The sequence below is a fragment of the Manis javanica genome, chromosome 8 (assembly GCF_040802235.1).
Source record: "Manis javanica isolate MJ-LG chromosome 8, MJ_LKY, whole genome shotgun sequence".
Classification (NCBI taxonomy): domain Eukaryota; kingdom Metazoa; phylum Chordata; class Mammalia; order Pholidota; family Manidae; genus Manis; species Manis javanica.
In genome coordinates, this window is record NC_133163.1 from 5,695,912 (window position 1) to 5,712,077 (window position 16,166).

The following is a 16,166-nucleotide window of genomic DNA, read 5'->3' on the forward strand; positions in this document are numbered from 1 at the left end:
TGTGTGTGCACTAGCTGGGCAAAACTCCCCACCCACATGGGTCTGACAGCAAAGTCCCTACTCACCCCACATCAAACAGCCCTGCCTTAGGAGCCCCCCAAATGATGGGTGATTAGAGGAAAAGATGCCTTACCCTTTTGGGTCTTTGGGAAACCAGCCCAAATGCAGGTGACTCTGGAACATTTCTCCCACGGTCTATAGAGCCAAATTCCCTGCCCCCATCCCAGTGAAGAGAAGAGCTTTTCCCATGGAAACCACCCAGCTTCCTACCTTGACCGACTCGGGGCTCGTGATGATGACCGATGTTTTGTGGAAGACGTTGACCCGCACAACAGGTCCATACTTCTTAGCCCTGGAAATCAAAGTGCCCCAGAGAAGGCTGTCAGCTACTGGAGAGGTGATATCATTGGCCCAGGTTCAGATGAGGAAAAGAGTGTCCCCTCCAAGGAGAGGGCTCAGCATGGGCCTGGGGCTAAGGCTCTGTCCTGTTGTTGATTCACAACTGAGTCACCTCCCCCCCTGGGCCTCAGTTTCCACATCCATTAAAATAGGATTGCTACATTACTCCACCCCAAAAGGATGTGCTGGAAATCAAGCAATATCATGTCTTTGAAAATGATTTGAAAAGGGTAAATCATCACCCCAAATAATGACTGTTACCTAGAAACACCCACCCAGTTTACAGATGAAGAAACTGAGGCTCACAGTGTCTGATGGCTGGTCTAAGATCAGTTAGCCAAAGTCAGTTAGCAAAAGGCAGAGCTTGTGTTCTAAACCAGCCTGGTCTGCCTCTCCACCCAGGGGAGGGACTGCCAAGGAAGGGAATGACCTGGCCAGGAAGTGGAGAGTATGTGTGCTGGATGGGGGCGCTATCCCATGAGGGACCTGGATGGGAGTAAGAGCAAGAAATGACAAGTTAGGACCCACCAGTCCAAAAACACATCTTGGAGCACGCGGCCACAAACCTCATCCTTTTTCCAAAAGCAAGGGATGTGTCCTAGAAAGAAACTAGAAGAAATGGGAGACATTAAAATCACCAGAAGTCACCATTAAAGAGTGCTCCCTTCCCAACAGGACCCTGTGAGAAAAGCGTCACTAAGTCCATATCACAGAGGACGGAGGCATAAGGAGGCACCCCTGGCTTAGGCTCAGCAGGCACTGGCTCCAGAGGCCTCCTTAGAGGGGAGGTGGGGAGGAGCCAGACCATCTGTGGGTGCAGAGGTTGGGGGCTGGCATGCAGAAAGGGCTCAGTAATGTTGTGTGTAATTACCTTGAGACATTCATTGATATGAATGCCAGGCACCAAGCTGTTAAAAAGAAAATCCTGGGCCCAAAGATGAGTCCTCATGCCAATCACGACAGCAAGCCAAGACTTAATACAAACGTAAGTGCAGTTTCAGCCCCCCAAGGAATGTGACTTTATCCAGCCAAAGTGGAGTCTCTTGGAGGTAGTCCCCTGGGACACCCTTCCCCCTCGGGAGCGCGATCCTGTCTAAACAATGATGTCTTGCTAACAATTTTCTTTCCTTTTTTTATGCTCTTTGCCTTTCAGAAACCTTCCTTTCCTATGGTATGTTGAGCTACCTCTCTGCTTGCTAGAGACGGTGCCACCCAACACATTAATTGTTTAGTAAAGCTGATTAGAGCTTCAAATATACTTGGCTGAATTTTGTTTTTTGAACAGATTTGGTGGCAGTGGTGGGATGTGAAGTGAACGTCTGGTGGCATCTGGAGACAACTAGACACGTAGGTGTAGCACCCCTCTCCAGTCCAGGGTTAATGGGTTGATTTAGATTCTAGGCTCTCACAGAGAGCCAGTTCTTAGCCCTTGGTTCAGTCTGTGATTCCACATTGGAATCTCTTCTCTGGATCCAGTCCACAGCTCCCATTCACCAGGGTTTGTCGGTTTAATCTCTTCTCCAGTTCCAGTCTGCAGCTTCATTTACTGGAGTCTGCTCATTTGTCCACATTGGAAATCTCTGGTGGTGCCCGTCTTCTCCTGGCCAGTTCACAGTGACATCTTTTGGTTTGTGCTGGAGGGTTGAGGTGCACATACCTGTTTGTTTGTTTTATGTAAATAAACCGAACTCCCTTGTCATGTCATGTCTTTGAAATGTAAGCTGAGACTACAGGGGAAAAAGTTGGGGGATGGCCTTTTTAAAATATAAGCTGTAAAAGATCTCTCTTGCCCAGATCGCAGCCTCCCTAAGATAAATACAAATCTTATGTGTCTTCTCCACAAATATTAGTAACTATGGAGTCTCTGTTCAAGTATTCCTATATATGTGTGTTACCAATGTATGATATTTATCTACCTCTGGATGTTTTTGTTAAAATTAATTTTTAAAAAGTTCTATTTAGTTGGCTTAAAGACAAATGCTTTTAAGGACTGGCTATTCTAAAACTCTCAAAAACTAACCCAAATGTTTTTCAAGTTCACATGATCTGGGATTAATCTTTAATAAACAAAATCTAATTAAAATTATTGATCTAATTAAAAGACATTTCTTTAAAACTACCAACATTAAATATGAAACTTTGATTCCTTCTACATTTATTAAGAATAAGCTCATATTATCTCTGTCACAAAATTTGTCAATAGTAACTTGGTATGATAAAACTTTTACTTAAAAATAGCTTCCAATGTTCAACCATTGTGGAAAGCAATATAGAGGTTCCTCAAAAAACTAAAAATAGAAATACCATTTGACCCGGGAACTCCACTCCTTGGAATTTACCCAAAGAAAACAACTTCTCAGATTCAAAAAGACAGATGCACCCCTATGTTTATCACAGCACTATTTACAATAGCCAAGATATGGAAGCAACCTAAGTGTCCACCACTAGATGAATGGATAAAGAAGATGTGGTACATATACACAATGGAATACTATTCAGCCATAAGAAAGAAACAAATCCTACCATTTGCAACAACATGGATGGAGCTAGAGGGTGTTATGCTCAGTGAAATAAGTCAGGCAAAGAAAGACAAATACCAAATGATTTCCCTCATTTGTGGAGTATAAAAACAAAGCAAAACAGAAGGAACAAAATAGCAGCAGACTCACAGACTCCAGGAAGGGACTAGTAGTTACCAAAGGGGAGGGGTTGGGGAGGGTGGGTTGGGAGGGAGGGAGAAGAGGATTGTGGGATATTATTATTGGTGCACATGGTGTGTGTGGGGTCACATGGAAGACAGTGTAGCACAGAGAAGACAAGTAGGGACTCTGTGGCATCTTACTACACTGATGGACAGTGACTGCAATGGGGCATGGCGGGGGTCTCAATAATAAAGGTGAATGTAGTAACCACATTGTTTTTCTCGTGAAACCTTCATAAGAGTGTATATCAATGATACCTTAATAAAAAAAGTGGTAAAAAAAATAGCTTCCAAAACCTTTTTGGTAACCTGAAACCTTAAATGTTTGCTAAGTAACGAGTTAAGTTAATACATTGAATATCTAGAACATTTCCAAATAAGATAAAACAATGAAACATTGATTACTTAACATAGTTTTTATCTACTTCTGGTTATTACAGACAAATGAAAAGATTTTTGGATATGTTAGTGCTACATTAAAAAACTGGAAAAAGCATATATGCCTCTAAGAATTATGAAATATATTCATAAATTTGCAAAGTTAAAGGATGCTGGTGTTATAGCTGGCAATTGCTTACTACTTAGTTTTCTCTAGAATTCAGGGCTTCTAGAAGAATTCTAGTGTAAATAAGGCTACTAGAAACAATAAGGGACACATCTCTGTATTAAAGAAATGTAGGGTGTGTGTTTTCAGTGAGAGAAGGTCTGAGGAACAGAAATGGTTTGGGTTTTTTTTGAAAGAGAGAAAAGGAAGTCATTTTGTCCTGAAGCCTTAAAGTAAAACTGGCTATGGAATATGTAAGACAAAATCAAGATGTGAAAAATAATCTTGTAGAACGTTTTTGGGAAAGGAATTTTAATGTGTGGTCGGTCAAGTTGGCTAAGGAATAAATATAAATAAAAATATACTTAGAAGCCTCTCCTTAACTCTTGAAGATATTGCATGTTCCATTGTTAAGACAATAGATGCCCAATGAAGATCCTTAGAATATTTGGCCAAATTTTCATTATCTTTCAGCTAAGCTGGGAGGTGTCTGTGCTCTGGCCAGCACCACCTGCTGCACTGGGATTAACATTTCTGGGGAAGTTGAAACTCAGGTACATAGAATCACAGAAAAAGCCACTTGCCTTTAAAAGGCAACGCCTTCAGAGGGGTCTTCTTTCATTTATGGAATTTTGATTGCCTTGGTCTGGTGGACCATGGGTCTGAAGTGCACTCCAAACACACGGAGTCATCATAATCTCCCTGACTTGTATTGTCTCAGAGCTTTAAATGCATTTTTGTGGTCGCTACCTACCACTCTGAGACTGGAACGTCATAAAAAGAAGGAAGAGGATGACCAACTTAAAAACTGTGAACCTGAAGTTGTAATCCATGAATATCACAGAGATTAAGCAAAAACATCATCACCTGTGAATACCAGGCAAAGGCTCAAGAAAAGCTGTGGGAAATACGGAGCAGTAGTGCGAGTGGTGCTGATGCCTTAATTTTTATCACATCTCTCGGTTGAGCTGAGAATCTGATCAAAAAGGGGGAATAGTGAAAAAGAAAACCACAGGCACAAAGATGGAGTAGTGGTTCATGCTAATTGTTTCATGTCAGCAAACCAAGACTTGGTGCCTAAACCAACTGCAATTTCAGCCCCACCCTCCAGAATGTGACCTTTAACCCATCAATGGGATTTCCTGGTCAGCACTAGGAAATTTATTGAAAGACCCCTTTTGTTCCCCTTAGGAGGGCAACCTTGCCTAAAACAATGGATTCTCTCCTAATGACCTCCTTTTTTTCCCCCACTCCCTCTCTCCCTTTAAAAACCTTTCCTTCTCCAGGTCAATAGCACACCAGTCTACTTGCTGAAGGCCAGGTGTGCAAATTGTTTAATAGAGCTTATTAGATCCTTCCAATTTGCTTGGTTGAACTTGAATTGGTTTTTAAACAATGCTGCTAAGCTTCATTCCACCTGACCTCCTTACACCACTTCATTCATAGGTAGGGCAGCTGAGGCTGGAGAGGTTAAGTCCCCTGCCCATAGTTGCATTGCTGGTACCAAAGTGCCCCAATGTCCTTCTCACCAGGGAATTGCTTTGTCATGCTAAGTCTGTAGTGTGACCACCAGATTGTAAATGAGTCTGTTTGGTGTCATCTTGTGGCACATTTCATGGTACTCATGCCTTCCTGTCTCCTATATTACTTTATTCCAATCAAGCTCACTTAACTATAGCAAGCAGAATGGGTGACAATGAAACTTCAGTTGGGGTGTTCTAGGTCAGGGAACTCAAATTCTCCTGGGGGAGACAGAATAAATAAACAAATAAGTAAGTAAATATAAAGTCTGAGAATGATGGGAGAAACATTAGATGGGGTAGAAGGAGTAGGGGGGCCATTCTATTCAGGCAGGTCAGCAAATGCCCTTCTAAGAAAGTGACATGTGAGCTGGAAGAAGAGAGGGATTGAGCCTCATAGGCATCTGGGGGAAGGCATTCCAGGAAAAAGGAATGGCCGGTGCAGAAGTCCTGGGATAGGGGTATGTTTATTGAGTTCAGTGAATACAGAGAAGGTAGTATGGTTAGAGCTGAGTGCCTGAGGTGAATGTGGTGTAATGGATGGGGCTACCAAGGTAGGGAGCAGGCCGTGTACAGACTTCTGGGCTATTGTCTACACTTTTTCTTTGACTTTGGTGAAGTGCAGGTCCTAGGGTGCTTGAGCAACGCAGAGATGGAATCTGACTCAGATTTTAAATGGCTCAGTCTCACTGCTGCTGCGCTGAGAGTAAATGGGCAAATGGGGCAGGTGGAGGGCAGGAGTGGGCACAGGGGCACCAGCAAGGAACTCTGAGAGGCTCAGACCAGTGGAGGTGAGCAGTCTGGTTCTGAACGTACCAGATGGTAGGCCGAGCCAGCCAGACTTGTTGCCAATTTGGGTGGGGAGCTGAGAGAGGTGCCAATGATGACCCTGTGGCTTTTGGCCTAGGCCGCTGGGAGAAGGAACAGAGCTGCCCTTTACTATGGCTGGGAGGACTGAGTGGGAGCTTGTTGGGGAAGATGACCCCATTGTGCCCGGCCCCTGCCCTTGTCTATGAAAGCATCAGGCTCCAAAGGCCAGCACCAAGATTCTGCCTGCAGGAGGGGTGGGCCGCCAGGTGCAGCTCAACACGCCCCAAAGCAGCCGTCCACCACCAAGCCTGGCCGGGGCTCCTCCAGCTCAGTGGGATCCCAGGGCTCCCCCTGGCGGCTGTGCCTCAGATGCCCCCAGCGGTAACTTGCCTTGTTGGCTGTCTGACTTTCTGTCCAGCCCCCAACCTCCAGGGGATTACTGCTTGTAAGTTACATTTCAATCCAGTTCTTAGAATGGCTGGGGGAACAACCTGACACCACTGGGTGAAATTAGGAGTTTAGCTTTGAACTTATTAGGTCTGCGGGGCCTGTTTCAAGTGGAAGATGAGCAGCAAGGAAATACCTGGAGGCTGGAGGGCTCCAGGCTAGGGATGTAACTGTGAGAGTCCTCAGCAGAGAGGTGGCCTGTGAGCTCAGCAACTGGATTAGACGACACTGGGTGAGCGTAGCCAGAGAGGAGGCCCCAGGTCTGAGCCACCGCGGGGGTGTCAGGCAACAAAGGGACAACTAGCCAGGAGACAGACCAGGTAAGCTGGGGAGAGGGGAGTGTGAGGCCTGCCTGCGAAGAAGGAGAGGCCAGGAGGAGTGAGGGATGGGGGCCCCCAGGTGAGCCAGGGACCCGGCAAGATGGGACGCATGGGGGCTGTGCCGAGCTCCGTGGAGGCGGGCCACGGGGGCCCTGACCAGAGCAGGTTGGGTGGACGGGTGGGTGTGGGGATCAGCGCCCAACAGGGTAGTGGCTTCAAGAGAGAATGGGAGGAAGGACTGCGGGCCCCAGGACTGGCAGGCTCCTGGTGGGGGCCGGAGGGGGGCCGGGTGCAGACACGGGGCTCAGGGGGCAGTTGGAGGGAACGAGAGGGGGAAGAGAAGAGTGGTTGGATATTTTACAGCATATTCTGTAAAACTGGGAATGATGCAGAAGAGAAAGACACCGATGACGTTAGCAGAGATGGGGCATTGCTGGGGCAGGGTCGCTGAGCTGGGGGGCCACTGCCGTTGCAGCCGGAAGGGCGCAAGGGCACAGTGCCACCAAGGGGCAGGTGTGGCCGAGAACCATGGAAGGAGGTTCTCTCAGGCTGCTCCCTCCATTGGCACAGGGAAGTAGGAGGGAAGAAGAAAGCCCGAGATTGCGGATTGAGGAAGAGGCGACAGGGATTGAGGAGGAGGCCAGAACACTCCAGAGAGGGCGCGCATACGCACCAGAAGGAAGGGCAGTGTGGCCGCTGGGCAGCTGAGGCCCATCTGAGGCAAATGGCCTTGAACTTACACCACTCCACCTGCAGAAGGAGGGACGGTGGACATCACACACACGACTGGCTGCATTTCCTGAACAATCTTGTATTCACAGTCACTTCCCAAAGCTGCACATTTTGGAAGAATGTTCTCTGGAGACATCCTAGTGAGAACAGAGTCTGGACCTTCCTCACCCTCCCAGGCCTGAGAGCCTCCGCCTTATCTGGGGTCCAGTGCCGCCTGGGGAGTAAGTTGAGTAACAACTCAAGAGGGCTAAAGGCACAGAGAGGCATGGTATCCCCGCCGCTAGAAAAGAAAGGGAACTAAAACCCATGCCTCCCAGTTCCTGCAGGGGGCGCTGGGAAGGCGAAGGACAGCAGGAAGACCAGGTGTTAGAAATAAACAGGTAAGGGATGGTGGAATGAGGGCATGGAAGAATACTGGGACGAGGAGGGAGGGGGTGAAGGGGAATGACAGATGCCCACCTAGCACACCCCTGTTGGTACACTGGATATGGCAGAGCAGCCCAGGGAGATCGGGGAGGGCAAGAATCCCCCTCCCTTGCCAGGGCCCCAGCACCTGAGGTTTCCTATAACACTGTGATTAGTACAGGGGAAAACCAAGGTTTCCTGTGACCCGAGAAAGTCTTGGGCAGTGACTGAAGCAGAGGTCATCTGGAGGGCCCACTGTGAGGCCAGCCAGAAGGATGAAGGGAGCCCGCACAGTGGCAAGGGGTGGGCCACCCATCAAGAGTGCAGGACAGGGGGCATGATTGTTGCTTGTGCCAGAGGGATAGGGTGGCGACATCCACCAACATCCACCGGATGGGCCACCCAACAGAGCCATCCGTGGGTCTCCACCATCACCAGGAACCACCCAGCAACTTGCTGAACAGCAATCACCACCACCCCCACCCCAAACCCTGCAACTTGGCAAAGAGGGGTCGGAAGAGGGAGCAGCTCTGCCCAGGAGTCAAACCTGAAAATCTTACTCCAAAATAAATAAAACCAGAGAGAGACCTTTCATTGTCAAGTTTACATTCACCCCACACTACCAGGAGAGTGGGAGGGAGACAGTGAGGAAGTTTAGAACAGTGGCAGAGAAATAAAGAAGCTACAAGTGTTGGTATGGGATCTAAACAGGAGTCTGAGTTTTCAGCTGTTACGCGGATCATTGCAGTAGGATGTTGTTTGCAATAAGGTGGGACACTCAAGGAAGACATCCTGGAGGAGAGGGCATCCTGGTGACTCCTGCAGAGGATGAAGGATGAAGGGAGGGGGTGGGGAAGCACAGCAGCTGCCTCTTGCAGGGCGGAAGGTGCCTTGCCTGCAAGTTGGCAAAGCCCTGAAGCACCAAGGGGTTTTGGCATTTCAGGCTTTGAATGCCAAAGCATTTGATCTGTGCCAGAAGTTCCAGAACTTTCATTTGGTGCAGTTTTATATTTGACCACCAACCAATTTTTAATCCACAGTCTTTTTGCATATGCGTCCTTCAGTTCACATCCTTAGAATAAAGAGCCCGCCCGTAATTATATTCCACTGCCCCCTACTCCTCCACCCACCCATACACACGGTAGGTCACATGCAGATTCTATGGTGAACAATTTGGGAGAAAACTCACGCATAAAAAGGAAAGAAATACAGACACATGCTACTACATGGATGACCCTGCTGAATGAAAGAAGCCAGACACCCAAGGCCACGTATTGTATGATTCCATTTATAGGAAATGTCCAGGACAGGCAAATCCATAGAGACAGGAAGCAGATTAGAAGTGGAAGGTGGAGTGACAGCCAATAGGTACAGGGTTTCTTTTTGAGGTGATGAAATGTTCTGAAACTAGTGTGATGACTGAACAACTCTGTCACTATACTAAAAATGGTATGCTTTAAAATTTTATGTTTAACATAAAATGTTATGGGATACATAATTTTATTTTTTAAATGCAATTAAAAACAAAAGATGTGAAGAGAGGGTATGATTTAGGTTCTGCTTCCTCAGAGAACTGGACCGAGTCTGCAGTGGCTGGAGCATCTGGGTTTCTGAGAAGGCCAAGTGATGACAAGACCTATCAGAACAAGTGTGAAACTCATTCAGGTCCAAGCTGCTGACAGCTGATTGGAAAGCTTGAAAGGCTGATTATGTACCTAACAAAACTTGCAGATTTCCACCATCCACCTTGAATCCCTGTTTATTAAGTGTCTACTGTGCATGTACCAGGTGCTGCTGGGCTGGACACAGCAGTGAACAAGACAGACACAGGCCTATGGGAGAGACAGACACTCAACAAGTGGTTGCACAGATAAGTACCCAATTATCATTACAGTGACATATATGAGCATAGGAGCAGGGGGAACCTCCCTGAGGAGTCAGCATTTAAGCCAAGCCTAGAAGGCTGGGAGAAGTACCATTTGGGTGGTGTGAAAGAGCTACTAAGCAAGGGAAAAGGGGTCAGGAAGACCCCAGGGTAGGACAGGGCACTTGGGAGGACAGAGAGACAGCAGGGAGAACAGCTGCCTCCCTATGTCACCAGGTACAGTGGTCTTTCTGAACCCACCAAACAGGGATGTAGGCTTCTAATGCTAGGGCATCTGGCTGGTGCTGGAGGTGGGTGCCTTCCAGAATATTCATGTCCTGAGGTGTAAAAAGTGTCTCTTATACCATTGTTTCTTCATTCGTTCAACAAATATTTATTGAGCAAATGCAATGTGCCAGGCACTGGGGATACACAAATGAACACACAGCATCCCTGCCCTCCTGGGGCTCACATTCTAAAGGGGGAGACAGACAGTCAACAGGTGAACAGTCAACAGGTAAACAAAGGTAACTTCAGGGTTGATGGCCCCATAAGGAGTTTGGGTCTGCCTGGGCTTTACACAGGGTGGATGGGGAACAGCAAGACCTCGGAGGAGGGAATCAGCTGGGGTGCAGGTGCAGAAAGACTGGGGGGCAGTGAGTTAGCAAGTGGGGAAAGAGCAGTACAGGGCCTTGCTGGCTAGAGTGGTCTTAATTTAGAATTAGATTGAGTTCTAAAGTGGTGGGAAGCCTTTGGAGCAGAGAAAGGACACCACTGATTTAAGCTTCAGAAAGGTAAGCTTCGGGCGAGGGGGAGGTAAGCTGAGTGGGGATGGGGGCCAAGGATGGAATGGAAGTACTAAGGAGAAAACAAAAGGGATGTACCAGGATGAAATACAAACAATGGGGAATGTGACCAAAGTACAGTGTTGCAGTCCAGGCTGAGTGTGACCTCGTCCAAGTCCCGAAGTTAAGAGCACCCACTTTAGCGCCAGGCTGACCTGGGTTTAAATCTAGGCTTACCAACTGGGTGACCTTGGGCAGGTGACTTTGCCTCTGCGCGCCTCAGTCTCCTTGTCTGAACGATGGGGTAACAATAGCGCCTACCTAACAGGGTTGTCGTTGTCATCACGTTTGTGGGGCCCGGCAGAGCGCGGTGGGCGCCGAGCAGCTGCTGCCGCCGTGAGTAATTTGTTACTAAGAATAGTTAGCGCCCCTCTCCCTGCAGTGCTCTCCGAGCCGCCGCGCGCAATGGCGAGGCTGGACCCCCGGCCCCGACGCCGGACTGGACACGGTCCCCCGGCCCCCCATCCGAGCGCCCATCCAGGCCCCCGCCCCCACCCCCCGCTCACCTGGGCCGCGGCGGCCCGGGGATGTGCTCATAGCGGCTGCGAGCTCGGTGCACGAAGGTGCAGCAGAGGCCGAAGACGACCAAGGCGGCGCTGCCGAGCAGCAGTAGGAGCCCAGGGACCATGGCGGGGCAGACCAGGCCGGGGTCAGGGCCGGGCAACGAAGGGGTGGGAGACGGTGAGGCGACTCAGCTGTCAGCGCCGCGCGCCGGCTCAACCCCAGGCCGGGCGCGACCCCCACCGCCCCCGCCCGCTCTGCTCCGCCCCCTCTGGCTCCGACCCCTCCCAGGGCGCTCCGTCCGCGCCAACCACGTCTCCGCCTCCGGCTCCGGCTCTCGGGGCCCGCCCCCTCCCCGCCCCTTCTAGAGCTCCGCCCCAAACTCGACACCGCCCCAGTCCAGGCCCCGCCCAGCGCATGTGTTCTCCACCAATCATAACTCCGCTTCTGGCTCAGCGCCCAGGCCCCGCCCGCTCCACCTCCAAGGCCCCGCCTCCAGTCCTCAGACTCCACCCCAGCGGCAGCTCCGCCCAGAATGCGTTGTCCCTGGCAACCCTGACTCCTCCGCGCTTGCAGCGCCCCCGACAGTGCTAAGTCCTGCTGGCCGGTTCCGTACCCTTTGGCACAGCAAATCGCGACGTTTCTCCGCGTGCGGTTCTAGGCCTCTTCCTTTCTCCCTAAGTCTTTCCTGGAACTCCCTTTTCAGTCTCCAAATTTCCGTATTACGCCACTATTTCCAAACCTGTCTCTGGTACCCCCAGTCCCCAAAGCTGGGTTCCCCTGCTCCGCCTGTCCACTCCGAGCGCCCGCGGTCTCCCAGCGGGGCCCACAGGCAAATGACAAAGACCCCCGGGGTACACATGGAGGCTGTGTCTGCGAATGAAGAGCGCACAGCTGGATTCGAGGCTGCTCTGCTAAAGTCTCGGGCGCCTCCAGAACTTCCCAAACCCGGGCGAAACCCTGTCGGAGGCGCTGACCCAGGTCCAAATAAGCTGGAGTTGGGAGTGGGTGAAAATCTGGGTACAGAAAGTTGACCTCCAGAGAAAGCCAGAAATATGCATGGGGTTACCGAAAAGTATTTTTGGACTAATAACCAAGGCTTACCTCCCTTTTATAACCTGCTTCTTACCCATCTGGGTATGATAGAAGAGGCCAGCTTTTGGTTACCAAACTCCTACACTCTGGGGTCACCTAGAATGAAGGCAGGTAGATGGGAAGGACCAGGTGTGCACACTTCTAGGCCAGATAAAGATCCTCCAGGCTGGGGAGGTGTCTTCCAAAGATAGATGCTGCTGGGTTCCTGAGAAGAGGACATGTCCCTTCCCCATTCACGGGCCAGTCCTGGAGAGGCTTGGGGACTGGGAAACAGAGAAGGCCTGTGTACTCCCTTGCCAGGTACAGCCAGGGACATTCCCCACTGTTAGGGGTGTGTGAGCTGCGGGGTGACAGAGAGGGCTATGCATTCAGAGCTGGACCCAGCCCAAAGAAGACAAGACTTCTGCCCCTGGGTGCAGGGACCTGAACCTGCCTCTGGGTAAGGCTGGGAGGCGTTGACTTGCCACTGTGCCTCCATGTGGCAGCGATAAGCAGCTGCAGGTGCTCACCGGGACCTCTAGTTGGCCCTGCTTTGTGTGGAGAAGCAAGTGGGGAAGTCAGACAGCCCCTGCTGGGCTCCAGGGGTTGGAGGCAATTTGGAGGAAGGACCCCAAACAATTGTTCTTTGAGGGCAGGGCCAGATCCTGACGTGCTCTGGGCACAGTCTGGGGCCCCACTTGAGGCCAGCATGGGACAGCCCCAGGGTACATTTGTGAGCGCAGGCCTGTCCAACTAGAGCTGAGGAGTGGGCGGTAATATTCTCTGGTGCATGGGTCAGCACCAGTGACCTCTGGCTCAACCTAGCATTTATATCAACAGAGCACCCTGACTGGCGGAATCAACAGTGTCTCTACCCCATGCAAAGAAGTCCACTGCTGTCTGGTCATTCCAGCTCTTATGTTCTGTGGGGGAGACTGAGAGGAACACCAAGGCTCAGTGCTAGGACCTTTCTCTGGGCAGGCAGCACTGCCAGCTGCCAGCAGAGGGCGCTGCCTGGAAGCACGTGCCCACCCACCTGGCCCTTCACTGGGAAGGTCTAGACAAATGCTATCCAATGTGGTAGCCACTGGCTATGTGTGGGCTTGGAGCCCTCGAAATCTAGTCCAAATTGAGATGTGCTGTGTGTTTACACTGGATTACAAGGGGGAAAAAAGGAATGTAAAAATAAACTGATATTTTTATAACAATAGGTTTTGAATTTGTTAGGTTAAATAAAATATATTAAAATTTATTTTACACATTTCTTTTTACTTTTTAACAGGGCTATGAGAAAACTTAAAATTACCAATAAAGCTCATATATATTTCTATCGGGCAGCACTAATACAGACAATGTTTCTCGAAGTGTGTCCCCTAGGCCAGCAACATGAGCATTGCCTCATGTCACAATGCAAATTCCCAGCCCCACCAAAACCTACTGAGTCAACAACTCTGAAAGGACCCCAGCAACTTGAGTTTTAACCAGTTCTGCAAGTGATTCTGCTCAAGTTTGAGAACCACTGGTGTAGACAATGCCATATAGGAAGTGGTTGTGTTAGAGTAGGCAGTTAGACATGAGCAGGAGGGGAGAAAGGAGGGCACAGACCACCCAGAGACCCTCCTGCCTCCCTTGGACCAACCTCCCTTGCATTTCAGCACAAACCGGTAAGATGCGGACCCCCAGGAATTCCCCAGTTTTGGAGCACGCGCTCTTAAGGACAACTTTGTCCGCTAATAACCCTGAGGCCTTTATAATATCATTGTAATATCATTTAATTGCGGTTTTGGCCCCAGGATGGATTTCACTTAGGCGCTTATGGGAAAAATGATTAATGCAAACTTGTGCAAAGAGGCTGAAGGGGAGAAACCAAGGCGGATCCAAAGGGTGGTGTGAGAACAACAAGATGCGAGGGAGGAAACCAAATAAACTCCCATAAAAATGCACAGTGTAAAACCTGGCAGGCTGCTCCCCACCCTCAGGGTCAGTATGCTCCTCTGTCTTTGGAGCTTACCGGCCTTTTGCTTTACTAAATAAAACACTCTTTGCGGCTTTAACTTTCTATCTGTTCTAGTCTGAATTCTTTCCTTTCATAAGACAAGAACGGGGGAATTCCACAATGCACAACCAGGTAAGCTTTCCACCAGGGAAATGCAGACAGGATATGCAAGCAGAAGAGGGCCTCTGAAGTGGCTGCCCTGACTTGAGTGGTTCAGACACCTTCCCTCTGAACGTGGGAACCAAGAACAATTACATAGGCTTCTTGGGGATCTGTCCCCTCACCAGGAAAACAGGGATGGGAATGTCAAGGGTGCCTCGGCCCACCTGAGGCACCTAGCATGTACACTAAGTGTTCATATATATATGCTAGTTCTTAGCAGGGATGGGGCAGGGTAGGGAGAGAGGAGGGGATGGCTGAGAGGACAAATGACCCCCACAACACTTGAGTTCTACTTGTTAGTGTAAAGCGGCTCATCTTCCTCTCGTTTCGAAAACTTTTCCCCCAGATCATTCTCATATTGCCCCCTCCATATGCCATGCCCCTCCCCACCCTGTCTTGTGCAGTTGGCAGCTGCCAACATGGACACCAAGTTTCTGTCCAGGAAGGAACCTGGAATCAGCTGGATGTGTTTGTAAATGTTACCTCATTTTTACCCCAATAATTCTACTGACTACCTCTATTTTCCAGTAAGGCTCAGAGAGGTTAAGTGACCTCCCCAAGGTCACACAGCCAATCTGGAACCCCAGTCTCTAGACACCCAGTCAAGCATTTGCAAGCTGTAAACTCAGGGATACCCTGGGGAGCTGGAGGTTGCCCACTAGCTTGTGTGCCTTCAGCCACTGACTGCAGTTTTCAGAGCTGCCAGGGACAGAGGAAAAAAGTGGTCACCCAGGGTTGTGGCCTCGCTGGGGCTTGTCAGAGGGATGCAGGTGAACAGGGAATGATTGCGGCCCAGTCAGGGACCCAGACTGTTACTACCTGAGGCTGACACAGGTGCAGGCCTGGATGCTGGGCCACACCTGGGACATCTCTGCAGCATTAGGTTGCAAGGCTCTAGAAGCGAACTGTATGGTGCTGGACAGAGGCAGCACCTCCCGATCAAGTTCTGAGATCACACTAGCTGCTGACTAGAGGCTAGATTAGAGTGGGTGAGGGCAGAGGATGGGAGGAGGCAGAGGGAGCCTTAGCTTAGGCCAGTCCACATCCCCAGAGACCCTGGAGGACTCGAAGGCAGACTTGTGCATGCTCCTTTGGCAGCCAGCTCCATGCAGCAGAGCACTGGACAGGGAGTCTACCCTGTCTCTGCCTTCCCTGGGCTTGTGTCCTCATCTGAACAATGATGGGGCCCCATGGAGGGGACACCAAATTGAATGATCTTTAGGCAGCAGTGTGACAGCCTATACAGCTTGGGTTCCACAGCCAGATTGCAAATATTGACTGGTTGCAAATATTGACTGTGTGACATTTAGCAAGTAACTAAGCCTCCCTGGGCCTTGGCTTCCTTGTCTGTAAAATGGAGGGTGACTAGACCATCACTGTCATAAAGTTAATGATTAAATGAGTGAACAAAAACAAAACCTTTTGAACAGTGCCAACCACAGAAGTGCTCAGCAAATGTCAGCTATCCACTCTTACTTTTACTACTCAAAGAGCAGTGAGTCTGCATCGACCTGCTTCTCAGGTGTTAGGCTGCAGCCCAAGCCATATTTGGAGCCTGAGGGGTGGTGAGTCAGGGGGCTGGAGAGGGAGGCAGAGCCAAGGCCAGCCCTGCTCGGAGCAGTGGAGGGGCCTGGGACCTCTCCCAACTGCCACAACAAACAGGGATGCTCAGGGACCAGCTGAGACTGGCCCACTCCACCACCTGGGGGCAGGTACCAGAGGCCCCAGGTGCTGGCCCAGACTGTGGGTGCTGAGGTGCAGTGGGAGATGGTCCCTATCACTTCCACCCCACTTCCCAGGCCACGCTTCATCGCATCATGGCCTCCGGGCCTTGAAATGAGGAGTG

General features: G+C 50.0%; 1 protein-coding gene and 1 long non-coding RNA gene across 2 annotated transcripts in view; one reads left to right on the plus strand and one right to left on the minus strand.

Annotated features, from left to right (window-relative positions):
- The window catches only part of CYP46A1 (cytochrome P450 family 46 subfamily A member 1), a 49,797-nt gene extending 38,382 nt beyond the window's left edge, over positions 1-11,415 (minus strand). Inside the window, exons 1-3 of the mRNA XM_036991536.2 lie at positions 11,094-11,415; positions 928-1,008; positions 271-352 (exon numbers count right to left, since the gene is read on the minus strand). Of these exons, the coding sequence (XP_036847431.1) occupies positions 271-352; positions 928-1,008; positions 11,094-11,215 (285 nt within the window). The 5' untranslated portion in view covers positions 11,216-11,415. The remainder of the gene's footprint in view (positions 1-270; positions 353-927; positions 1,009-11,093) is intronic.
- Positions 6,457-9,427, plus strand: LOC108387750 (uncharacterized). Its single transcript, XR_001850892.3, has 3 exons — positions 6,457-6,741; positions 7,312-7,853; positions 8,288-9,427. It is a non-coding gene; the product is annotated as an uncharacterized lncRNA (long non-coding RNA).
- Positions 11,416-16,166: the final 4,751 nt, after the last annotated feature.